The 27007-nt window shown below is 46.4% G+C and overlaps 1 protein-coding gene across 1 annotated transcript; it reads right to left on the bottom strand.

Moving 5' to 3' along the window:
• Positions 1 to 1735: 1735 nt before the first annotated feature.
• Positions 1736 to 27007, bottom strand: LOC139050579 (uncharacterized). Its single transcript, XM_070527140.1, has 5 exons — positions 26829 to 27007; positions 22799 to 22845; positions 15998 to 16304; positions 9178 to 9529; positions 1736 to 2643 (listed from the first exon to the last, which is right to left on the bottom strand). Exons 2-5 carry the CDS (start codon positions 22799 to 22801, stop codon positions 2244 to 2246), a joined length of 1062 nt encoding a protein of 353 aa, XP_070383241.1. The 5' UTR covers positions 22802 to 22845; positions 26829 to 27007; the 3' UTR covers positions 1736 to 2243.

Genomic DNA, 27007 nt, shown 5'->3' with positions numbered 1-27007 from the left:
GCCTCCTACTTCAATTGCTGAATCTTAAGCCAGCCTAGTTATGGTTTTATTCATTAGCTTTACGTCATCATCTCTCTTCTAGGCTGCCTATTTGTTTGCAAGTACCATCCTGAATTTGTCTGCTTTTACCCTTCTGTCTCTAGGTTGATCTGTTTCTTCTTGACCGATTCTGCTCTTTCTTTCTTCAAATTGAGGTTAATCCTAGCCCTCACTGTGCTATGATCACTGCACTTTACCCAAACTGTCACTTCAATATCCTGCACTATGCTGGTATCAGCAGAAAGTATGCAGTCAACTACATTTCACGTTTCACCATTGGGGCTTTCTAGGTCCACTTTCTGTAGCTACGCTTCCCAAAAAAGGTGTTAATTATTCGCAGCTTATTCCTTTCTGCGAAGTCTGCCAGCATCTCTCCTCCAGCGTTACTAGAATCGATTGCGTATTTGCCAATTGCTTCTTCGCCAGTCTGCACCTTCAATACAATAAAATTAAAATCCTCAGCTTCATTCTTCACAAAGACATATTTCATGCACACGACAAGATATAAAACCCGAATAGCTTGTTTTTCATACAATCTCCTAATATGAGCAATTTAATTCAGTGCTTCATTGATATGGTTTGGTTATATTCCACACAGTATGGCTATATTTTAGGTGAAATACATTGAAATGGATCACCCATATACCAGAAGCACTTTTTTCGGCACTTAACCCAAATTTTACGAGCAGTTACATTTTGACCTGCATGTACTGGCGTTCACTACTGTGGCTTCTCAAGCAGTTTCACTTGTCAGAGAGTTAGTATTTCAATCTTCTGATAGAATTCCGAGCGAAGGCGGTAATGCAGTGATGTTTGTACAGCCCACAGTCACTTTATATGAAGCATGACGGACTTCAGTAAAGAAAACATCCCATCAGCCTTAAAAACCTGCAGGACACGTACATTTTATTCTTTTACGAGATGAAAAAAAATCATGAAGAAATCAAGCGCATCGGCATAAATAAGGTAAATGAAATGGGACAAAATGTACTTTAAACAATCGTCAATGTAATAAAAGCACATAGACGTTGTAAAGAATTACAAAATGAGGACTATACAAAAAGTAATGGCATAGAATGTGACTGAAGGTATCCGTGCAATTACAAGCAGCACCTGGAGTAAATGAAACCATTCGAACACATCCAATGCGGTTAATGTGTTTGACCTCTATGTAGCGCAATTGTGAGATTGGGGCTCATATATATGCGGACACATATATATATATATATATATATATATATATATATATATATATATATATATATATATATATATATATATATATATATATATATATATATATATATATATATATGCGGACTCGCTGGCCCGCCCAATGACTTCCTTCGAATGTCCGTGTAGCTGCTTTCGTTAAGCACCACTCACAGGAACCATCATTGCAACCTCAATTTAGCGTAGTGGCGTGATTTGAGCATAGTACCATTACGAGCAAGGCTTTTCATAGCTTCCATTTTCCTGCGTGTAAGTCACCCATTTTATCAGCCATACGGCAACACCAATGAGCCTTCGCTACAGCGTAGCCTCTTTACTATACCATCTAACTGCTGCGTCAATGAGGTGGAAACCGCAGCCATAGGAATATGAAAATTCGCGCATGGTTTCATTGTTTAAAATGAGGAGTTCGGTACTCTTCTCTTGAAGGGACCTGAATAACTACTCCAAAGACGCTTCTGTGTTCAGATTTGATATTTTACAGATCAGCTCTTAAAGCATTTAAAAAAATTCTGACATCCATCAGACAGTTTCGCCTTAAACAAGCCGTCACTGCATCAACGGACCTGGCAAACATATACACATAGCCCGACGGCATACATTTGCAAGTGGTTTCATCTAGCATCCAATTGTTCTCTGTTGTGTTAGGCTCACTTTTGCTTGACGTAAGCGGCATGCCTTATCTTGATCTCATTGTTAGCAGTGTCGCAAACAAAAATTATTTTCCAAATCTGGATAGGTCGTCTATATTTTCGCATTCCTCTAACGCAAGAGAAGCGGAAGTTTGTCAATCTATAAAAAATATGCACTTGCAAGAAACAACGTTGCTGACGTATCTGCTCTGAGGCACATTCTTAGATCAGGTGTCAGTGTCCTACAACGGTGAGAACGGCATGCTCTACGTTTGTCAGAAATTGCGGATAACCTTCCAATATCTTTTGCAGTTCGCCTAAACCCTCTGATTCTCAAATCTACTGACGCTGATCTTCGTCACGCATGCGAACAATAGCAAGCATATGAAAAGCATAAGTACCATGCATTGCAGGATGTGTTACACTAACTATGTACGGCACCAAGTCGCCTGTGGAACATGTCAGCTCGCGACGGGCGCAGAGTGTCGGTATTATGCTTGTCTCAACCCCTGTCGTAGTGCTTACGCCGTGATAGTGGGCGCACTGGCAGCACAGGAAGTGGGCGTAGGTCTCGTCGACCTCGTACCTCAGTCTCCGAACGTCAGTGGAAATGTGGCGCGTCAGGTTCAGGAAGATTTGTAGAGGTTCGCATGGTCCAGTGGCAGTGTTCTTGAGGTCTATTACGAGCTCGCGCAGAAAGGGCATCTCCGTGGTAGTGTCCAATATTCGTGCGAGGTTGCTAAAATTGAGATAACACAAGCAATTTCTCTTTGCACCTGATGTCATGACTGAAATGCAACTAGGAGAATGGTTGCCAGTAATTCAACACGGAACAATATGAATGCATCATTGTTTGAAACCACAGCCACATCACTCTAAAATGTTCATATAGAGCTTTGTTTTCTTGAGAGTACTGAAGTCAACAAACAAACTTCCTTAATCAACAGCAGCAACTTATCCGTGCTATTGTTAGGCAGCAAACATAATACCTAGTACACATAATTTGTTAAAAGATGGTAAAATAAACGGAAAAAAATTTCATAGGGATTTAAAACCATTATATTGGGCACCCATTGAACAGTGAAAAAGTGCAACGGCGATTGCAAACGAGAGCTCAAAACCATTCAATTGTGACGCCAAGTGCAATTCTTCTCCACGTATAGCAACCCGATTCTTGTGTGGGTTGCTTTGGCAGTCTTCCTAAGTGGGTCTGTTTGCTTAATTCAAAAGCCCGCAGAACACATGAAACGAATAATGGAGACAATGGTGTAATTACTAGTGAATCAATGTTGCGATGCTCCATATTGCCGCCATGGAAACCCATGTTCGTCATTCGTTGCCAGCAGGACACTCTTGCGCTTGCAGAAGGAAATACCTTGCTACCAAGCAGCGCCGCCGCAAGGTCCTCACAATTTCTTCGCTGCCAAATTTATCGCCAAATAAATTGATGTTGAGAATAAAAATTACAGTCCACCAGGACGCCACACAAACAAGCAACAATATCCGTGATTGAAATGCTATGCAAGTAATCACATTTTTTGAAAAGTTTGGCACCCAACTGCCAAAAAAGCATAGTATACAAGACATTTACTCGGAGTCTTTTATACAAGATGGCGCTACAAGGTCGTGCCACGATGCCGCAAAATTTGTTGTTTTCGGAGTTTTGTGCGATATAATATTTCGATATTATGATAGCCTTGTTACAAATAAAACTGAATTTTGAAATGTGGACAATATCCCGACATTTCGCTGTACGTCTAGCGCTAAATGAAAGGTATTGTTCACTACATAAAACAAGTCCATTTTCAATACAATAACGTTCCCAATGCGTATGTTTTGAGGCAATTTCTTAAGGAAACAGTGCACATAATATGTAAGCTATATTTTTTTTCTGAATACTGCTCGCTCTCTTCTCATCTGCAGTCAGTAAAAGAGCCAATCATTGCCAAATGTGAAGTGTAATCGTTAGAATATTCCCAAGAACATGCACGTTGAAATCTGAAGCAATTATGAATATGCGGTACAGTAATAAAGACAGCATAAATACTTTTCCATGAAGAAGCTGCAAAACATCAAACGCACCCATATTCCTGAAAACACATTACTGATACGGAAGTACCCGTCTACCCTACCACCCCCTTTAAGCATTCTTGATGCATGGTGATGACCATGACTACATCACTACTTGTCTGATGATCAAAGGTGTGTCGAAGTTTACTTAAACCTCGTCGCCCAATCGACTGACCTGCATTTAAGACACGTATGGAGGAAGCCTGTAGAAATCATCTAGCTTGGGACTTGGATAATAAGATCAGACCAACTATTCAAGAATTGAGGAAATTTCAGCTATTCCCTTAACATGCAGAGTGCGATGAGCAATTACAGCGACATCGAGCCTGCCGACGAAAAACAGAATGCAAATACCGGCGTACCAAATCGATCCTAGATCTTAGGGAGGCTAAACGCACTCAGAAGACAATTCAGTGGCTTCTTGACATATTCCAGGCCAGTTACCGGAAATTATGATGGGAATTCCCGCATCTCCCTAAGCAGCTTTCACAAGTCTCGATCAGGATACAAGATCTCGGAAGCCTCAGCAGTGGAGTGTTACCATTTCAGCACATTTGCTTCACATCAGCGATGTCGCTAAATCAATGCTGATGAAGATTTCTGGGCAAGGCCACGAGGGCCAGAATTCTGCTCTGCGGCACTTTTTTGAGTCGCTACACCTTGTTCGTGACATGTGCAAATAAATATTCTCCTATTTATGAGAGACTTGGAGGTTTCACTATTTGAGTACCAATGCTGGTCATGTCTAGGACTTGATGGAGTTACACATTTTACGATTGGTATTCTGGGCCCAAATTCTCGAGATAGCGTTCCCAAATTTTAAAGGTAAACATGGAAGGAAGGGTCAGTCCCTTAATATCGAAGTAAAGCCACCTTGTTCTACATTTAACACGTGCCATGTCTTCATTGGGTTCCACATTGTACCGAACTGCTGTATTTGGTAGCTACGTTGGTAAAGTGATGAAGAGGAGGTCAGTGAAGCGCTTCCAACAGTGTCGTAAGAGCAACAAGGTATCTCCATGAGCTACGGCTGTCTTCCAACGTGGTCGATCAAGACAGATTGTGATGCATCTCGTGACGTAGGTGCAACGCCGGATACACCTTAAACGACTAACTGCGCTGCTATTTCTAGACCTCTCTGAGCATGCGGTAACGCGAATCATGAGAGAATCATGATAACGTGAATCACGCATTCGAAACTGTAGGAATTGGTGGTCACATTTACAGTTCAATATGCACATACATGATTGAAAGTTTATTGCGGTGTCTGAAATTGAGGAACATTTTAACAGTGCAGCTGCTTAAGCTTTTGTTCTTCTGTGGAGCGTTACCAGAAAAGTCAGCTCAGCAGTGCACTGCCTCGCGCTGCCACGTGCGAGAGCATCGATCTACGTAACCTCCTCGTGCCCCATGCACGTAAGGTGGAGTCGTATGGTCACAGGCGACTGGAAGCTCGGAACAGCGGTCGCGGAGGCACACCTCTCGCCTCCTCTACTTCGTGCGTACGTGCTGCTGCTATGGGAAGAGTGAAGAAACACCGGACTCCCGAAGAAGCGGCTTACAACAAAGGGCAGCGTACTGTCCAAAGAATAGTGATGCGTCACCGCCAATCTGAGCCGGAACACCCCGCCGAAACCACGGCTGAGAAGAGGCGATGCCGAGTTGAGGATTGTGAGTTTCAGTCCGGGGAACGCGAGAGGGCGCCTGAATTGTCGACGTCACTGAGAAAGCCATCCCAGCCCGCGACTACTCGAAAACTTCCAGGGTCACGACCACCGAAAACCTGGGGGTGCGAAAGGCCTGCGCAAATTTCTGGGTTTAGAGTGGCCGAGCCGAGGGTCCTGTGTTTCGGGCCAGAAACTGTGAACCCTGCCGGTTAAATGCTCGGCGCCGCCGAGAATTGCCTGAGGGCCCGCGCATCGCCGAGAATTTCCAACGCCAAGCCCAGAAATACATGGAAGGTGGGAACGGCCGCTTCCAGCGCGTATTCCTCAGCATATACTTTGGACACAGCTGCCGCATCTGTGACTGGTTCTGGTTCGATGTGAATCTCTCCAAGGTTAGCTTGGTGCGGAGCTTTGGACAGAAGGGCTCTGCCTTGCAAGTGCTTCCCGAAGCCTTCTGTGACGCCACCGTCCATGTCGGCAACCATGACTACTGTCGGACGTTGAGTAAGAAGACAGGATCGAAGATTATGACCACTGGTACTGAATCACTGCCGATAATAAATCGTCATGGACGTTGAGGGGTTTGTATATGTGTGAGTTCCTGAGGCTTGTGTGGCTTACTGGCGTGGCCGTGTATGACCTCGCAAACACTGTGCGACACATAGCAACTCGAGGCGAAACTTGATATGAGCATAATTAAGCCATTCATCACATTGTAAGACTTAGCAAAACCTAGTAACGCTTGGTATGAGCGCAGCCAAGCCATCCAGTACCTCGCAAAGCACAGGAAAACCTAGCAACACTTAGTATGAACCTACACGAGCTATGTATAAACTCCCAAAACTTAGGAAAACTTATCAATACTTAGCAAAAGCCGGAACTAGTTTTCGTTGTGACCCAGCCTTGCACCACTGGCGAAAATTCCCATATTGTTTTTTTCTGTCGCACTTTTGATGTTCCGCCGGGTGGGGTGCTAAGCGCTACGCATTCAAATGCTTTCGAACAGATCTATGGGCGTCGGTCTTGAGAAACAGGGCTACGTAGTATAATGAGGCTACTAACGATGACCTTTCGGTGTAACACACCAATATATTCGGGTGAAAGTGGGAAAGGCCGGTGCGAGGGTTTCCATATAACTACTAGAACAATACATACTGCTTTGACCAGAAAAGTGCTCTGTGGTTGCCTTCATGCAAAAACCCGATGGTAGGGTAAGCCGTTCGTATCGTTAAGCAAAGAATCCAAAATAAAAGAACAATCAATTTCGGGGGAGCGTCGTCAAAAGGACCTATATTTGGCCCCTACGAATCATATGTTAAAAAGAGGCTTGCATGAATTGTCAGCGACCCGCACTTCATCGCGAGAAATCATGCGATTGTTTATTGCAATCAATGTGGCTACTGTAGCACAATTTTCCGGAGCTTCCTGCGGTATAGCACACTTGATGACTGAAACTCCTGCGCAAATAACATTCGCAACACTTCAAAGCCTCCAACCTCAAGCATTCCCGACCTATCTTGAACTTTAGATGCATACATCTATAGCGGCTACCGAAGTCATCATGAGTGTTCTACTGATCACGACACATATTTCATTTCGTATGCTCAGGAAACACATAACATACGGAACTGATTTTCCTTGGCACCATCTGGCTTGCCTACCTACAATGAGGACGTCTACATCGCACGCAATCATCTTTACGTTGCACCCCGGCTCTGTTTACATAGTTTTTGCGCATGTTAGAAAACCGCCGTCGAACATTCATGTACACAACAACCCAAGGTACACTTCACCCTTCCTGAATTAAAAAGCTAAGCTGTGGTGGCGTCAAGAGTGTTAGGTGAAGTTACCCAACAATTCTTACACGCGGGGGGGGGGGGGGGGCACTATGCCCCACTACTTGTTCATACAAACGGTTCTCTCAAATCTGTGTGCTCGACACTAGCTGTTCACATGCTAGAAAAGGTCGGTTAAATCCAAACTAAAACAGCTTGTCTGGCAAATTCTACGCGAGAACAGCGTTCGGCGCTTCGCTTGGCACTCGAGTTTCATTTTGAAATAGAAATTTTATGGGCATCCTAAGCGCACTTCCATCTTCGTGGCCGCCGTGATGTACAGTATGAAGGCCAAGTGGGATAACAAGGTTGCTGTGGGCTGTATGCTTTTGTTGCAAGTGAAACAATGCGAGGGTGAGCAGTGGATGGTGGCATCTTCGCTCGCTGCAGCTGCCGCTGTTTCCCACGCTACCTTTTCGACAGCGATTGTCCGCGCTCACTGAGTGAAATCTGTTTGTGGCTGCCTGTGCGAGCGTCACACCATGCTTTCCAGTTAGCAAGGAAGCGCTTATGAGTTTGCACAGCCGATAAAAACTACTATGCTCACTTTGTATAGCTCTCTAGTAATTTGGTAAAGTAAGTGATCCTTGTCCTTCCGCAAGAAAACGCGATTAAAAAAAAATCCTCAATCCTGCACTATTTCTTGGGATTTGGAGGCATCCTTTCATTTAATATAAATCTCAATACACCGTGTTCTGAAACAAGCGCCAGATATGCTACATTTACACCATCAAGCAGCTGTTCAAGGACAGCGCATAATTTTACCAATGGCAACCGGTACACTATGGTGACTGAAAATCATTGCGCTAACTAATCTGCCATGTTTCCCTACGGCAGTGGAAGATCTGCTTCAATTCCACTTGCAAGAGGTGGTGCAGCAGCTACACTTTGTTGTTTGATGCATGTCAATGATTTCCACAAAGAATCGCACATATTTCCTGGCTCCTTACTTGAAAATGAGTTTGCAACCTGCACTAAAAATGTGCAAAGAAACTTGTACCGACCGTAGATTGATAAAGAATTTTCACCAAGTCATACTCGTTCATATTAGCATGGGCTCATAGTTCTACCTGTGGCATACTTGGAACTGTGAAGGCAGTATAGCAGTAGGTTTATTTGTTCACGTTATAGTACACAGAAGCGAGCGATGTGTACCATGCTAGGGATACTGCACAGACGGCTACTATCAGATGGAAATACTTCGACAGTGGTAACAATGAACGTGCGCAATGAAGACGAAAGCGCTAGTTCAGGTCCTGAGGTCTGCAGTCCCGTGAGATATGCTTTCATGCAACATGTCCCGCTTCAATTTTTGGCGCCAACTGTAGATTGTGTACTCGTTTTTTGTCGATCGTCGTGTCATTCTTGTAATCCCCTTTTCTAGCGTTTTTACCATTGCATAAAATTTCCTTAGTTCCTATGTATATAAATATTTTCCCTTTCCTTCGTGCAAAGTATCAAACCCAACTTTTTGGATTGCCTTCTCGGCCTTCATGTGTGCGTCTCTCTCTGTCAATGAAAAAAAAAGTCATAAAGATTGCACAGTAGGTCGTGTACTGTCGGAGTTGGCAAATGCATGCGAAACTTCCAACAATTCGCAGTAAGCGTTTCTCCGTTAAATTCCACACGTAATCTGTTGTGGAAAGCGTGGATATTTGGGGCCCTACTTTCCTGAACAGAAAGGAAGAGACAAAAGCCTACCTGTTGTTAATGTCCAATCCGAGACAAGCATCCATCTGGAGCAATTCACGGAGCATCTTCTGTCGTCGGGCGTCACGATTTACCAGAACGATGTTTTGAAAGCATGTACCAGCCTGCTCGGCCATTCTTAGTCGGCATAGCCTGCGCAAATACGGTAACATAAAGTCCATGCACGGGTCGGGAAATGCAGAGACTTCAACGTCTATCACTGCGGTTCCACATCGCAAATTGAAGTGCTGGTAGAAGTGTCCTGGTGACCGGGAGACTGCCGAGATTCTCACGACCAAGGTCTGAATACAAACGTGAACTGTCAGCAGTGCCTTTGTGAACGTTTCCCATTCGGCAAGATGGTCTGCGAATAACAACGGCATCAATCTATTTCACATCTGGAAAGTGTTATTTCGAATATACGCGTGTTATGTAAAAGTCACGCAAAAAGACAAAGAACGTTTATGAATGCTAGCGGGTAATCAAAAATGTTCTCTTAGAGTGATCTGCCCAAATCATGACATTTAATCGAGGACAGCCGCAGCCTACAGTGCGTCTGCCAGTCTCATCATGGTCATCCTGCTGGAAAAAATATTGCTGCGATTTTAAACCTTAAACTTATGCACAGGTTGTTCGCTATATTAAAAAAATGCATCTTTGGTTGGCTCAATATCGGAGTTTCTTTCCCAGCGTTCGCAATATGTATGTTTCAACTCTATCAACTCACCGTTGATGCCTGCTTCAACAGGTGTTCCCCAAGCTTCAGTAGTGGGTCGTCTTTTATTGCTGATTTTTATTAATGGTCTGCCCCTACAAACCACAGGTAAAACATGCCTTTTTACTGGTGATTGCGTTTGATGTGAATAATCTCATCTGGTTGTCCTTAACAATTATTTTGCCGACTTCTGCAACAGGTCCAAAGCATGGCAAATGAATATCAACCTTTCCAAATCTCTCTCAACGTCCTTTACACGCCGCTTGTCTCCTTTCTTGCCTATTCCTTTAACAATAATACTTTAAGTAGGGTCTTCGACTTCAAATATTTAGGCAAACTACTAACACACGATTTCTCATGGTTGAAACACATTAATGTTCCCTGTAGCAAGGCCTTTAAAATACAAGGTTACGTAAATCGTGCACTGCCGTGTTGCTCCTCAAGGAGCTAAACGTCTTACATATAAAAACCTCATTTGCCCCATCCTCGAATATGCCTGAGTTATACGGAACCCATACAAACACTGTGACGTAAAAAACAAGAATCAGTGCACAAAAAAAAGGCAACGCATTTTTTTTTGCAGGATATATGACAAGGAATTTTAGCCGTGTAGCTCTTTTCCCCACTTGCTCTCATTCCTCTTACTGCGCATCAAAAACTTGAATTCCTAAATTCCTTCACGCTTTATTCAATCCTATTTGCCTCTACTCTGTGGACAAAATACTTTTTTAAAACCTTCATGCGCAAGTCCCCATGCTCTAAAATTCAGAACATTTTTTTGGCCGCACTGATTCCTTTAAACACACCGATTCCTTTAAGAACCGACAACAATTGAAGTTTGGAATTCATTACCCGGCAACATCTGTTCACTATCACTGAAACAATTATTCACGGAAGCTTGTTTATAAATCTCGTATGTTTGTCGTTCATCCCATTCTTTCAATAAGCTCATTGAGGCTGAAGTATGCGCAAATAAAAGAAATAAAAAGATATTGAAGAAATTGAAGAACACGGATGAGCACTGAAATCTGCAGATAGCATTTTCTGCTTGAAATATACGGGTATAGCTAAGCAAGATATCTAACCCCTAATAATACTGCAATAAAAATCACCCATACAGGTTCTTTGTTCCTAGTGTGTCGTGGACAGTATGCATGCCGTTATCAAGCCGTGGATAACACTCCTGTTAAACCGGACACACAGGGTGATAAAAATTAACCTTTACTGATTTCCTGAAATTAACATGAGAATGAAAGTGCGACAATAAGCTATGCGGCGAAGTTAGATGTGCGATCGTAGCCGTCTTACATGAGTAATGCATACAGAAAAGAAAATTTGCTCTCGGATATCTCTGAACACGCGCATAGAAGAACGACTCCAATAAGAATGATTGCGCGTAAATAAAACTGCCCCTTGGTTTGTAACACAAACATGCCCTCTTGCTCCTATAATTAAAAGGTGAATGCTTCACTTTAGTTATTCAGGTGTTGGACGGCCTTCTCTATTTGAGTAATCATGGCCCCATAACCTATGTGCAGGCTTAAGTAGATTTCATGTACACCTCAGCTCCAAATTAAAAAAAAAATCAGTGAGATTAAATTTTATCATCTGACACAAATGTCGCAGGGGTGGCCTCACCTTGTTTTGTATAGCGTTAGAATGCATGCCTATTCTTGACGTGTGAAGTGCCCTTGAAAGAGCACGATATCTGATAACGCGTCATTTCACGCAGTTCATGTACAAAATTCAGCAGACCGATGTGTGAGCGCCACCTTTGACATGATTACAGAAACTAGATGACTTGCGCAAGAACGCAATACAGGTAAACAAACAAACATCCGAGCCTCCCAAGGAAGGAGCTACAAAATAGTGCCCCGTGTTGTCTTTTTATGCTTGCTCACGGCTTTTTAGCAATATTCGATCGAAATAATGCAGTATGTGACGCCGTTTGTCAAACTGATGTTGCACAGTCAGCGCCACGCTCATGACTGCTACTGGGTAACGCTCCTCTGACTAGAACTCGTGGCCATAAACAAATACCCAGAAGTGTAAACGTGTGAACAGCTGTCGCCCTAGCTCAATTATTAGAGCAACGCATGCGTTGTGCAGAGTGAGTTTCAGCGCCATCAGCAGGTGAATTGCATTAATGTCCTTTTTCATTTACTTTGGTCTTATCGTTTGTATATCTTAATTATAAAAAACATGATACCAAAATGCTTTCTTTTACTTCAGTAGCTGTTGGCTTCGTACGGTCGCAATTAGAAGGAAGCTCCAGGTGAATTTTCGGCGTACCCGTGATGTTACTTGTGAAGTCTACGTGTTAAAGGGGTCTATCGAACCCCGCATCCCGTATACAGCGGGTGCGAGGGAAAGTCTGGGGCGCTGAGCTAGGAAGGCTGACGGCTTGATGGACGTCATCTTCCCGCGCGCGTAATGTTGGAGGTCATGTGATCAAGCGTGTACCGGGTGAGAGGGTGTAATGAGGAAGTGAGCACGCGGTATAGATTTCAAGCTCGCAATTGGTTCTTGAGGCTGAGAGCATGCGTTTTTGAGGCGCCATACGTTTGTGTTCTCCGCGAGGCACAAATAATGGTTGAGCCGATTTGGCTCTTGTTGTCATGGGCACAGCCCAACGGCACGCTTAGAGCTAGAGATTGCGTATTTTCAACTTCAGGAGACACGTTGAAGTGAGAAACCGAAAGAAATGTTCAATCTTGTGTTCTTGCGCGCTTGATCCTCCCAGCAGTGCGAGAGCGAGTGTCCCTGTTATTCGAGTGAGATTTATTCATGTTTCTCTGTGCGCGTAAGATATCGCACTTGTAAATTTACTAAGCGAATGTTTACTCTAATATGCACTGCCAATAAAAGATGAACATTTCTCTGTGCATAATTTATCACTTTGCTATACCTATCAACGCTTTGGCTTTCAAGCGAACCGCGCTTTTTATGGCACACATTGCATCTATGTCACGAGGATTCATGAAAAAAAACTGAAGATGAAGCAATGACTGGAGCATGGCGGGATATTTAATTAGACTGTGGGGCAGAATGAGGTGAGTCGTCCGATTAAATTGTTTTCCGATAGCAGAGGAAGCTACCTGGTTACGCTGGTTACCAAGACAGAAGACACTTAAATTCTTTACAATTTGATGGCGGTTTACCCCGAAGCAACAAGCTAATGAAGGCATGTAAAATTTTGATATAATAGTACGTACCTCTGATTGGCAAGTGATTTTTTTTTGCTATGTCGACCATACGAACATTAGTGAAATATAAAAAAAGAAGTACCAAGGAGTACATTATTTCGCAATCAATGCGGACCGCCTCCCTAATTTGGCTTTGTCCGTTTTTTTTTTGTAGTCGTTTATGTCTACAGCAATAATGCGAGAACAAAAAGAACAGCAATAATGCGAGAAGGAGGTAGATGCTGAAATCTCGGTACGCAGAGTTTCGGACAGTGCCAAAATATGTTAACGCTATGATCTTGGTTTCAATAATGGGAAAGAACTAACAGTAATACTGCCCGAATAAAGGCCTGCCTATCAACATCAAATGCTATTGCGATCCACGCTACAATATTGAGCTTTGGATGATATCTTATGTGTGTGTTATATATTATACAATAAAGTAAGGGTCGGCGGTAAATCACTTTTCAAGTGCCAAGTGGCGGGGCCATGTTAGTTTATACTTGAGGCTTTTTGATTGGCCATCAAACTTGTTGGTTGTATCAGCCTTGCACTCTTAAGCAGCTGATTTCTTTTATTTGAGCGTAAACTTGGCAAGACTGACACTCTAAAGATGTGCTTCAGTTAGGCTTTAAAAATCGTGCAAGCATCTAGTCAACATTGTTTTCCGTAAACATACGACACGTCTTTTACACTGGTTGTCCAAACCATATCGCTGAATATGTAGGGGAACGAGTGCTAAAGAGAATTCACTGGAAATGATACACGCCAGGGTGCCCCAATACAGAGTTCATTCAACCCATACATTCATCAAGTTCATCGCAATATAATTGCAGAACGTAGTAATATTACTGTTGCGTTTTCAAGCCAAAATAAATTAATAAGTCCTGGAGTGAAAAGCACACCAGGCTGACAGTCACTTTCTTTTTGATGCTGTCAGTTTTACTGCGCTCGGGCGACTCTAAAGGGTGGTTCTAAGTACTCGCTACCACTCGTCGAAGGCTGCCAGTTACTCGAGGGAACACACAGCACGTGACCGCCCCATCTCCTTTCCAAACGAAGCCGGCGTAGCCCTCGCGCAATGCTTTCCTGCCCTTTCACTCCCCGACGGAAGCGAAATGGCTCCGATCGGTTGCGCGCGTAGCTTGAGCGCGCGTACGCAACCGGAATCCTTGCTACGAGAAGGGGGTTAACCGAGTGCCCGATTTTTATTCAACATATAAGGAGTCCACAAACAAAGACACCAAGAACTCAAGGGAAATTACTTGTACTTAATTTCCTTATTAGTTTGATTAGTTTTGTACCTAATTTCAATTAGTAAGTACACATATTTTCCCCCTGCATTTTCCACGGTATCTTTGTTTGCTTCTTACGATATGGAGTCCTTGGTAATGACTCGCACTCCAGCGCCGGTGCAGCTGTGAACTCATCAAACCACCCTTTCCCGCAGCTGTTCTGGTCTGGGTCATTTTTTTTTGCGTGAGCAAGACAACGTCACCGAAATTTTTCCGCCAGTACAAGCACACATGCTTCACTTGAAAAAGGAGCAGTTGCATGGTATTCGTTCACTTCACTGCAAAACATGCGACTGCCGACCCCTCTCCGAAGATAGTGTGTTTCTGAGTAAAATCGTGCGCGAATTGGCCAAGCGAATCATTTAATCAGAGTACAACCATCTATGGAAACAGATGTACCAGGAAATTGTCCATCTCGTTTTCAGAAATATTGTGGGAATGTTCGCGCATGACAATTCATGCTATTCACGGGAAAGGCCCCCTATACATTTCGATATTGTTTTTTTGCTTCCGGGACGTGTTCTTTTACGCGTCCATTTAGAGAAGATATATGCAGGTTCCATTGCCCCCTTCCCTTTAAAGAGGGATAAATAAAGTTTTTCATCATCATCATGTAGGTTTTGAGCCACAAATCAACACTTCATTGATTGCGGCAGAACTGAGAGTTGGGCGAGTTGGTACGAATCGATAGTGAAATATTTAGCGCACGCAGTTGACAAGGACACAGGAGAAGGTGTGTCCCCCTTTCACTGTGTCCTTGTCAATTGTGCGCGCTAAATATTTCACTATGACTTCATTCATAGTTTGTATCATGTGCGCGCGTGCACTTGGTGTCGCAATTTATGGAGTATCGGATGCGTCACGTTTAAGAACTTTAGTAAGAAGTCACACTTGCGCTTTCTTGGTACTGCCACAGGAGCGCAGCTCTATGAGCAAGTGTTCTGTAACGCGATATTTGTGACTGAACGGCACGTTTGTCAGGTCAATTAATCACACTAGACGAATTGTTCGTGCTGAAAAAGGAAGTACCTCAATATATACTAATTAAAAAAAAACGTAGAATATACGTTTTATTAAATTTGAGCTAGTATTTCGAGCAGCGGCATTGCCCTTATTCTATTGCGTAAGATTTGTACATTGCTGCAATGTTATTGGGTCTTTGTGGAACTTATGTGGCACGGAGAAGTAAAATATTGGTCTTAATACTGTAGCTAGACGTATTTTATAGAATTTTTGTCCTACGTTTTGCATCGTGGCATGAAAATACGCGCACACTGCAAATATATCGGTGTGTAATATACACTGATCATTAATATATGTCTGCCTGTTGTTTAATGTGGTGAAATAGGCATTATGCTGATACCAAACGATGAGGCATAGAAATATTGCCCAAAATATGTTCGCATACAATCCATGCCCTGCCATTATTATAAATCTAGAAACGTAGATTTAGGCAGGAATCCTGCGCAAAGTCAGCTTAGTTTTCCTTATTGCATCTTGGAGGTGCGTGTAGCATATGCTAATGAAGGAAAGAAGCGCGCACATAACCACATTCATGGCAGTCGAACTTTGTAAAGTCCAATTGCTAGATTTCTGGTGTATTGTTAATGCAATTGGTCGCTTTATCAACTGCTTACGTGTTCCTTCCTCCACTCCGGCTTCCTCATTGGCAAGCATTAGCTTAATATGGCAGGGCCCTTGTTCCAAAACTTCGAGGTCTGGAAGAACGCGCACTCGTATGCTTGCTTCTTTTTGCTGGCCGAGCGTCATCCTTCGTGAATGAGAGCCAACCAAGCGCTCCAAACTCGGGCCTGCGATACGCGTTCGTGCGTTCGCGGGGGCATCCTGAGCGTCTTCCTCTGTCGCCTGCTGCCGAGAAAGCGCACCGTCATCCGTTGTTTCGGAGGCGCCGTTAACGTTTCTCTCCAGTTTAGTGTCTGGGCCCTGGAGAGGAAACGTGTACGCTGTTCTGAAGCAACAAAAGGAAATTGGTGAACAAACTGTGGCAGGCATGAAGCCGCTTCATGCATTGTAAGCAGCAAAAAGCACAGCCTTCGATATTAGTTTATTTTATTCTGCAGAAACAGCTATGAAGCTGAAAGTTGGAAGCCACCCATTGGTGAATTCTTCAACGCCCCGCAATCAATTTTGCTTAGAGTCGATGTATTGACTGAAACGATGCAGACCCCTGCAGGATCTTTAAGCAAGACGTAAGTGGTAAAAGCACGCTTGCATACTCTCCACGCCTGAAGCCAGCCGCTGAAGGCTGATTCACTACAAACCAACGCGACACCGATTTCGGACTGCCGACAGTCGGCAACAGCGTTCTTTCCTTTGTGGCGGACCCTCTTTCACAATGTACCAACGCTGAGCTCTGAGCCTGTTGTCGGCAAGTTGTCGGTGTCGGCACAATGTGACAGAGGCGCCGACACGAAGTTCAAATACTGTTGCTGACAGCTGGCAGACTGAAATCGGTCTCTGGTTGGCCTAGTGTAGGCTTGCATGGTATAAGTGCTCATTTTCTGGCATATAGCCGTCGTGACTGCCCGACCATCATCAGTGGCTTCATTTGAGCGCCTCACGAGTATTTAACACAATTTACTTGGTACCTATTTATGCACAGCGAGAGATTTATTTCATGAGGAGACCTACGTATTGCAGCATCTGTGCGCAACAGTATCTAGCGGAAACTGCATGTAAAATAAAAGCAAAGTCTTTATCAATAGTAACGCGACATCACGTGAACAAATGACTTCACATTAGAAAATTCAGTCGCCTTACACTCTGTGCAGAATGATGACCAGCGAAGCCGCATATGTAGGCCCCTCAGTAGTGTAATGCCCCTCCGCCGTTGGTCGGCGCAGCATTGCACAATCTTAGGTAACGATGCACTTATGGCGAGTGCTTAACGCCTGCTGCACCTCCGCCGCGGGTCGGCACGGTATCGCACTATCTTCGAGATCAGTCCACGAATGGGCAGTGCTTCATGCCGGCTTCACCTGCACCGTCGGTCGACCCGGCATTGCACTATCTTCAGAATCTGCCCACGTATGGGGTGTATTTAACGCCTGCTTCACATCCGCCGTGGGTCAGCCCGGTATTGCACTATCTTCGGGATCGGTGCGCGTATGGGGAGGGATTCACGCCTGATTCACATCCGCCAAGGGGCGGCCCGGTATTGCACTACCTTTGGTTTTGCCCAGGTATGGGGAGAGCTCAACACCTGCTTCATGTGCGCCATGGGTCGTCCCGGCATTTTAGTACCTTTGGGATCGGCCCACGTATGTGACCACACGGACACAATCCTGGGTAACTAGCCCTTAACAGCATCGTTGTAATTCGCTGTGAAATGTATTGCCTATTTGTGTTCCTAATTATTTATTTAATTAAAAATTACAATGACGAAGATGGCAGGAGTGGCAAATGCACTTTGGCCTGGAAGCCCCGAGGGGCGCCAACATGCGAGCTCTGTAAGAAGACGACGATGCTTCATCCAAACGTGATGAAGATAGTTTTGTGTTAACATACGGGTACGATCCTGGAGGAAGTAGCCCTAAACAGCTTCGCTTCAAGAGGTTGTGCACTCGCAGCGCAAGTGATCGCTTGAAAATTTCCCTTGCGATTATTTCTGTCAGAATTTTATTAGCAGCACAAAAAGATGTCACCGTGCATGGATGGCGGCCGCCCTCTGCTAGAAATAGTCGCTGCGCTAATTATATTGTTCTTTAGGTAAAGTGGCAATTTAGCAGTAGGGAGAAAGTATTGCTTCGATGCCACGACGACCGATATCTACAACTGCTACTAGGAAGGCGTGTTTCCATGTGGTAAAGTGGTGAAGTTGGTAAACAAAATTGTCCTTAGAAATATAAGTTGCCGCTACATTGTCCGATTTTTATTACCATCGGGAGCCATCTTCATATTACCATCACCAGTCATCATGAAATTAGTTCTGCCGTACTTTTACCCCGGTTTTAATACCGTTACCGTATTCTGGTTTTGGTTGTGTGACTGCATGCAACCTCCGATTTTTCGCGTCCTACTTAACTATGTGCATTGGCTTCATACCACCAACGGCGGGCTGGATGGGGAACTCGAGACGTACCTATTGCCAACCATCACGAATTAAGTCCAGGCTTTATCCCTGCGGCTGGTAACATCGGCAGTGCCACAGAAGGGCACCAGTTAAACTTTGATACTGCTACGAAACAGCCACCACAGTGTGGCTGCACTGAAGAGGAGGAAGACGACGTGGACCCGCTTCATATAGCGTCGCCATTGTGGCCTTCCGTTAGCTTCCTCTGAATAAATGCACATAGCATTGGGCTACAGCTACACGTAACATTTATTTGGTGGAGGTGGATGTTCCCCGTACCCATAATGGCGCTTCGCAGCGGCCGCAACGGCGACAGTGAAACTTCGGCTCCTGCTGGCGGCACTTCATCTACACAACCGTCTACGCCTGAAGCCCCGACCTACGTCGCCGCTTCCCCCCCTCGGTATCCTGGTGTTTTCAACGGAGTCGGCAGTCCTGATGTTGACGACTGGCTCCACTTATACGAACGTGTCAGCACCAGTCACAGGTGGGATCCGACTATTATGCTTGCGAACGTTCTTTTCTACCTCGGTGGAGCTCCACTTGCATGGTTCCAGACTCACGAAAAGGAGATCTCGAGCTGGGATCTCTTCAAAGAGAAGCTCTGCAACCTTTTTGGCAATGCGTTCGGTCGCCAAGTCAATCCAAAAAAGCCCTTGGCACACGTGTACAGCCGTCGACCGAGTGCTACGCGTCGTACATTCTCGAAGCCTTGGCCCTTTGTGCCAAGGCTGACCCGACCATGTCTGAGGACGAGAAGGTTAATCACGTCCTCAAAGGCATTGCTGACGACGCCTTCAATTTACTGGTGTTCACGAACGTCACAAGCATCGATACGATCCTCAAGGTGTGCCGCCGTCTCGAGCCAGCTAAAAGCCGCCGGGTATAACAGCACATCACGCGACTTCCCAACACAGCTGCTACTTCATCCTGTGACGACCTCTTCCGCCAGACGTCGCGATGTGACAACTTGACCCCCATCATTCGTCGTGAGGTCAAAGTGGCACAACCGGCGGCCCCTTCGTTCCCATCACTTGATGATTCTCCGGTGACAATCTCATTGATACAGCCGTCGTCCGTCAAGAGTTGTCCAACGTCAGCCTGCAATCCATTAGTTCCGTGCGCTCAGAACCTCTCTCTCCACGCACGTCCCCACCTTATGGACATCTTATGGACAGCGCAACTCCTCCGAGTGGCGAACCGTGGACGACAAGCCGATCTGTGTTTACTGCCGACGCATTGGACATGCCGCTCGCCATTGCCGCAGCCGCTGGACTTCTCCGAGGCTCTTATCTTCAAATTACCGCCCTCGCGCCTCTAGCGCACCCTTTTCCTTCGCCCCTTCTATGCCCGCTGCATCATCTGACCCTGCGACACCTTTGACACGACCCCGCTACTCCCGCTCGCCTTCTCCCTCCCGCCGCCAATCTCGCTCGCCCCTTTCACGCCGCGCTCCTTCTCCGACCTATTACTCGCCGCACCCCCGACCGGAAAACTAGATAGTGCAGCTTCTGGAGGTGAAGCTGCAATGACGACATTGGCACGATATCATCGCTTCACGTTATCCACGAGCAAGAATCTTTTGGACGTTCTCGTCGACAATGTTCCTGTGTGCGCGTTGATTGACAGCGTGGCGCATGTGTCCATTATGAGTGCTGCTCTTCGCCGTCGGCTCAAGATAGTTCTGACGCCCGCCCCGAACGCAGTTGTACAAGTCGCCGACGGAGGGACTGTCACTACTGTTGGCATGTGCTCTGCCCGACTCCCCATTTCTGAGAGACACACCGTCGTTCTCTTCACAGTCATCGCGCATTACCCTCACGAACTCATTCTTGGTCTGGATTTTCTTGCCAATCATTCTGCCCTCATTGACTGTTCGGCCGGCTCACTTCGCCTTGACTTGCCTCTTCTTGCCGACCCTGTGGACCCGCCTCCTAGCCGTTTGAGCTGCATGGATTTTATTCGCCTACCGCACCACTCTGTGACACACGTCGACTTGTTGCCCTCACCAGCTGTACCTGACGGTAGTTATGTGGTCGCACCAATTTCGGCAGTTACACTTACACGTGGTGTTACCGTGCCGCACACTGTGCTGACAATTACTGGCAACCGCACCTGCCTTCCCCTTGTCAATTTCGCGCTAACCGCGCAAGTTCTGCCTCAGGGGATTTCATTGGACATAATTAGCGCTTTACAGGATGATGAGATCGAGCTATTCATAGTAGAAGATCCTCGCAGCTCAGCCCATACCGTGATGTCATCACACGGTACTGACGTCGACATTGAGAAGATGGTTTCCTCTGACCTTACACCTGCTCAAGCTGAAGCTCTCTGCCGCGTTCTTGAAGGCTATCGCGACATTTTTGACTTTGACAATCGACCCTTAGGTCAAACGTCCGTCGTGACCCATCGCACAAACTCTGGCGATGCCAACCCTATTCAACGACGTTCATATCCAGTTTCTGCGTACGAATGGGCTGTTATCCACCAGGAACTCAAAAAGATGCTTGTAAACGACATTATCGAGCCTTCTTGTAGTCCCTGTGCTTCTCCCGTTGTACTTGTCAAAAAGAAGGATGGAACCTGGCGTTTTTGTCTAGATTACCGCCACCTCAACACAATCACAAAGAAGGATGTGTACCCTTTGCCACGTATTGATGATGCTCTAGACTGCCTGTACGTTGCCACCTATTTTTCTTCTATCGACTTACGGTCCGGTTACTGGCAGATAGATATCCGTCGACGACATGGACCGAGAGAAGACTGCATTGGTTACCCTTGACGGCCTTTTTCAGTTCAAGGTGATGCCTTTCGGTCTCTGTAACGCGCCCGCCACCTTCGAACGAATGATAGACTCTTTGCTTCAGGGGTTCAAGTGGTCCACCTGTTTGTGCTATCTGGACGACGTCATCGTTTATTCGCCCACTTTTGACACGCATCTAGACCGTCTTTCAGCTATTCTTGACGTGTTCCGCCGCGCCGGTCTCCAGCTGAACTCTTCAAAATGTCATTTCGCTCACCGCCAAATCACCGTCCGTGGACACCTCGTGGACGCCCGAGGCGTGAGACCTGATCCGGAAAAAATTCGCGCCGTTACGAACTTTCCTGTTCCGAAGACTACCAAGGACGTTCGCAGTTTCGTAGGGCTGTGCTCTTATTTCCGATGCTTTGTGAAGGATTTTGCAACCATCGCACGTCCCCTTACCGACCTCTTGAAGAAAGACGCCCCATTTTCTTGGGGACCTGACCATGCCGCATCTTTTTCGCAACTCACTACTCTCCTTACCACGCCTCCAATTTTGGCCCACTTTGACCCGTCTACCTCAATGGAAGTTCGAACTGATGCCAGTGGTCACGGCATAGGAGCAGTGTTAGCACAACGCCAGCGTGGACATGATCGTGTTATAGCCTATGCCAGCCGACTTTATCACCCACCGAGCACAATTATTCAATCACAGAGCACGAGTGCCTCACTCTTGTATGGGCTGTTGCGAAGTTTCGTCCATACTTTCGTCGTCACTGATCACCGCGCGCTCTGCTGGCTATCCTCGCTTAAGGACCCCACGGGACGACTCGCTCGCTGCAAGAATAAACTGCAAATAAACGACTCGCGCGCCTGCAAGAATATACCTTCTCCGTGGTATATAAGACGGGACGCTTGCACCAGGATGCCGATTCATTGTCCCGCTACCCCGTCGATGAACCGGCTGATGCGGACGCCATCGCTTGCGTTTTCTCTGTGTCCCAGTTGCTTGAAATCGGCAACGAGCAACGCCGCGATCCCTCACTACGAGCCCTCATCGACCAACTGGAGTCAGCGCCTAGCGACGCCTCTCTCCGGATGTTTCTCGTTAAGGAGGGGACATTATACCGACGCCATCTCGATCCACAGGGCCTTGACCTTCTGCTCGTCATTCCATCGCACCTGCATTCGACTGTTTTCCAGCAACTTCACGATGCTTCCTTGGCTGGACACTTGGGCGTCTCGCGCACATACGACCGTGTACGACGTCGATTCTTTTGGCCGGGTCTCGCCCGCTCCGTGCGGCGCTACGTTGCCGCTTTTGAGCCCTGTCAGCGCCTGAAGAAGCCCTCAACACCTCCAGCTGTATGTCTCCAGCCCATCGACATCCCACCGGAACCCTTTTTCCGTGTTGGTCTAGACCTGCTTCGACCGTTTGCTCTCTCGGGCTCCGGAAATAAATGGGTCGCCATCGCTACTGATTGTGCTACTCGGTACGCAATCACCAGAGCCCTTCCGACAAGTTGTGCTATTGACGTTGCTGACTTTCTGCTCTATGACATCATTTTAGTGCACGGTGCTCCGCGCCAATTACTCACTGACCATGGCCGCAGCTTTCAGTCGGCAGTCGTCGAGGACATCCTCCGCTCCTGCACGACAAAGCACAAGTTCAGCACGTCCTACCACCCACAGACCAATGGCCTCACGGAGCGCCTCAACCGCACCCTCACCTACATGCTTTCGAACTACGTAGCGATGACCACCACGACTGGGACCTTCACTTACCATATGTGACATTCGCGTATAATTAATCACGTCACGACACCGCCGGCTATTCACCAGTCTATCTCTATATGGCCGAGAACCCGCGTTGCCCTTAGACACTTTGCTGCTCTCGGCCACACGTTCAGCCACTGAATACGCCCGCGACGCGATCGCACACGCCGATTACGCGCACCAGCTCGCCCGCACCCGTCTCGAGGCCTCACAGGAGCATCAGAGACGCCTCTATGATTGCCACCATCACGACGTGCACTTTACTCCGGGTTCTCTGGTGCTTCTCCGGTCACCCATTCGACGTGTGGGCCTTTCTGAAAAGCTGCTGTCGTGCTACACTGGCCCATACCGTGTGGTGCGACAAGAAGTCATCCCCGCCGACCCCTCAGCGTCATCGTCGGCTGCAAGTGACATCGTTCACGTGGCGAGACTGAAGCCATGCCATACGCCTTTCTCCGCGGATGTGTAGGTTAAGAACCGGGACGGTGCTTCTACTGCCGGGGGTTATTCTACGAAACAGCCATCACAGTGTGGCTGCACTGAAGAGGAGGAAGACGACGTGGACCCGTTTGATATAGCGTCGCCATTGTGGCCTTCCGTTAGCTTTCTCTGAATAAATGTATGTAGCATTGGGCTCCAGCTACACGTAACAATACAAGCCACTGAAGGTTTCAAGGATTTTCCAATTTGTTAAAGAAAAAAAAACTATATTTAATTACAGAGAGTGCTTTACAGATAATTTCAAAAAGGCTTTGTAATTAGCGCCAATTAAGGTGCATACAAAGGGAATGTAAATGTTTCCCGGGAGGTAATAAAACAAATGAGAAATTGCTATTGTTTGTGCTCGTTCCCTTATCTCAAGGGTGCACGGGACGAATCCAGAAGGTGAAATAAAACGTTCAATTCAATGGTGACACCACATTTAATAATTTGGTGCTGCTTTAGCCTCTCAGTCCAAAACAAGTTGGTGTGACTCTATGCGTACTGGATCCTACCACCTAAGCTCTGGTAGCGCGTCCTAACACCACGTAAACCATGTGGCGCTGTGAATGCGTATCTAGACGATTACTGCAGTGCTCGGCGATTGAAACGCGATACTAGGAAGATGTGACTAAGATTCCTGCGGCACAGGTAGGCGCTGAGTATACGGAGCTGACGCCACTGTGGGATACAATGGAAGTTAGTCGCAACCTTCCTTAACGGGAACTGTTCGAGATCTGCGAAGCATCCAACCTGTTAGGTCCAGTAATTATGCGTGCGGCGATTATGCTGGCGTAGCATACGGTGTTTATTTAGATATACGTGAGGAGTACGAGCTGAAAGATGCACATATTTACATTGCCGAACGCATACATTCCACCCCACGTGCACTGCCATATAAGGCTGTGCTTGTCTTGCGCTGCTCCCGTATGGATACGCTCCGCCTGATTTTCGAACGATTCCCAGGACAGCATAACCAACGCGAATAAATTATAGGATGTTACGTCACAAAATCACTATCTGATTATGAGGCTCGCCGTTGTGGGGGACTCCGGAATAATTTTGACGAGCTGGTGCTCTTTAACGGGCACCCAAAGCTATAGTGTATGTACGCGGTTTTTTTCGCATTTTGTCTCGTCTTAATGAAGCTTCCGTTGTCGGGATAAAGCCAACAGGATAATGCCATCATAGGCATTCGAGGGGGGGTGGGGGTTGGATGAGTAAGCGTGCATGCGTAAATATTGTTCCAGTGGCGCATACTCTCAATTTGCGTCCCGTTTGGTCACTTCCGTACTCGCTGGTCGGTTGCTTACCCAGGCGTCTGATACGGCTTGCGATGCCCCTTTAACAAAAGTCTTCGGCATTTCTAGCCTAGCTTTAGGGCACCCTTTCTAAGCAAGACGTAATGGGAGCGGCGAAAGCGAATTGGTTCGCAGAACGCATTACGCCGATGCGCCTATGGTTATCGCGAGCAATGGGTCGCTCGACACTTAATTGCTGATGGCAGCTATTAACGGCGCACACAATGGGCTTACACTATGCATCCTCTCCCTATATTCGGAAAGCGGTTTTGTTCCATCACATGGAATTTAGCGACCAACTGGCCGCATATTGATACGAATTTAATACAAGAACCTTTCTGCCACATTGTAGCAGTACATGGGTTTCCAGGTATCGCCCTTTGCCCTCTGCCGGCAAAATATCACTGCCCGCCGTGGGCTATAATTAGGGTGTGTCATGCGCCGAGCAATGCACGTCATTCCGCACAGGAGACCGATTCTTCAACGGTAAAATAGTAACGCTCTAGGGTCAACTGGCCAGCCGGGCGGCGCCTTCTAACGGCACAAAGTGACGAGATCGACAAGTTGTTGCTGAACTCGTCAATTCGCTGCATTGGAAGCCGCTGATAGGCTTGTCAGTAAACCGTCGCGCGGCACTGCTAAAAAATCGGTCGGCTATACGTCATTTTTACAGAAAAGATTATATGGCTAGGTTCTGGAAAAAGTTCCACCCGTGTAGATCAAGAATTGTTCCCCATACATAGGCCAGTCCTCAAGATAGTGCAGTACCGGGCCGACCCGCGGTGGAGCTGAAGCTCATAAGAACAGAATACACTTTGACTCGCATCGGCCATGTCTACGTTCGTACCGCTTTCTCTTTTTGGGTGTTCCGAGCGCTTCCGTATCTCCTTTCCTTTCTGTCCGGTGTCCCGTGGTATCAGTCACGTGAGGGTGCTGCCCACCAAGACAGCGAAGCGGAAAGAAATGGGAACCGTCCATGCGGCCCCGATCCCGCAATCTCGGGACGTTACACCGGATCAACGGCCATGCTTCAGATGGCAGTTTGTTGGGAACCAATTTTGTGTGGCCTCTGTGGTGCGTGACCGCGGAGTGCGCGGACTAGTGCGTCTCTGTTCTACGTACCAGGTTTCGTTAGTGAAAGGTGTCGTTTCAGGTTTTGCAACAATACATGGATATGCTTACCCCGAGGGTGCTTCAGAATCTTGCGAGGCTAAACATCGTGGAGGTGAAACCAGTCGCGCCTCACCTTTCATTTGTTTGCATACGGCGTTTGACGCACGGCAATGTACAGGTCACCATTAAGGGGACCAATTACATAGCTTCGCTGCTCGTTAACTTTCACTCAGAGGAATGACACCGAATTTTTCAAAGCGCATAGGGAAAGGTGGGAAGAAACGAGTGACTGAGGGCAATTCCAGCAAGGCCAAGTCCGCCTTTAGCACACAACAGCACTGTTCTTCTGCAAGCACCTCTCAGAAAGCACACAGTTTATAGCTGAGCCGAAGAGAACATAACAGCCGCATTTCCATGGGGGTGAAATGCGAAAATACCTGTGTTCTTAGATTTAGGTGCATGTTAAACAACCCCAGGTGGTCCAAATTGCTGGATTTCCCCGCTATGGTATGCCTAATAATGATATCGTGGTTTTCGCACGCAAAACCCCATAATTTAGGTAATTTATATTTATTGAGTAATTGAATTGGTGCTTACTAATAGTGCAGCCATAGTGCTTAGGAAATTTTGCCAGAACAGCAGTATTCCACCCAGCAAGAGATGAAAGATTGCAAAGACATCGCCCTGAATTTTTACGTGCAAGGTGCTACTTTCATAGAAAAGCTACGATATATTGCATTTTTAGGATCACAGGCGTTACTGTTAGAAGGGAGCTTTGTTCGCTAATATAAGCAAAATGAGAGGTAATGTTCAAGGTACGCCGTCCTTGAACATAGAAAATTATGTATGCCAGGAAAGCCCGCCCAACATCGCTAGGCTACCGACACCAAAAAGATGACCTTACAAGACAAACTTATCAACGTCGCCGAGAAAGCTACATATAAGCAAGTACCGCCACTTGCCTGCGTCCTTGACAATGATTTCGCTTGTGTAGGTGCATGATCTTTGAAGACTGCGTCTACTTGATCGCCATCGCCTTGCATATTGTTCCGTCGTTCTCAAGGTGGGTTTGTGGTTCCGAGCGTTCGAGCGGATCCTTAGTGAACCGGTACCCTTCGTTGCTCGGTCTGTTCTCGATATG

This window comes from Dermacentor albipictus, chromosome 10 (genome assembly GCF_038994185.2).
Source record: "Dermacentor albipictus isolate Rhodes 1998 colony chromosome 10, USDA_Dalb.pri_finalv2, whole genome shotgun sequence".
In the NCBI taxonomy this organism is placed as follows: Eukaryota; Metazoa; Arthropoda; class Arachnida; order Ixodida; family Ixodidae; genus Dermacentor; species Dermacentor albipictus.
The sequence above is the reverse complement of the archived record's forward strand: the minus strand, read 5'-3'. Positions and strand labels throughout refer to the sequence as shown.

Bases quoted from the DNA above. Each gene is read 5' to 3' on its own strand.
- LOC139050579 (XM_070527140.1), bottom strand. The intron at 9,530-15,997 runs GTAAGCAGTTGA...TGTTATTCGCAG, and splicing joins CGGAGTGGAGGAAGGAACAC to ACCATCTTGCCGAATGGGAA. The intron at 2,644-9,177 runs GTAGGCTTTTGT...TCTCAATTTTAG, and splicing joins GGATTGGACATTAACAACAG to CAACCTCGCACGAATATTGG.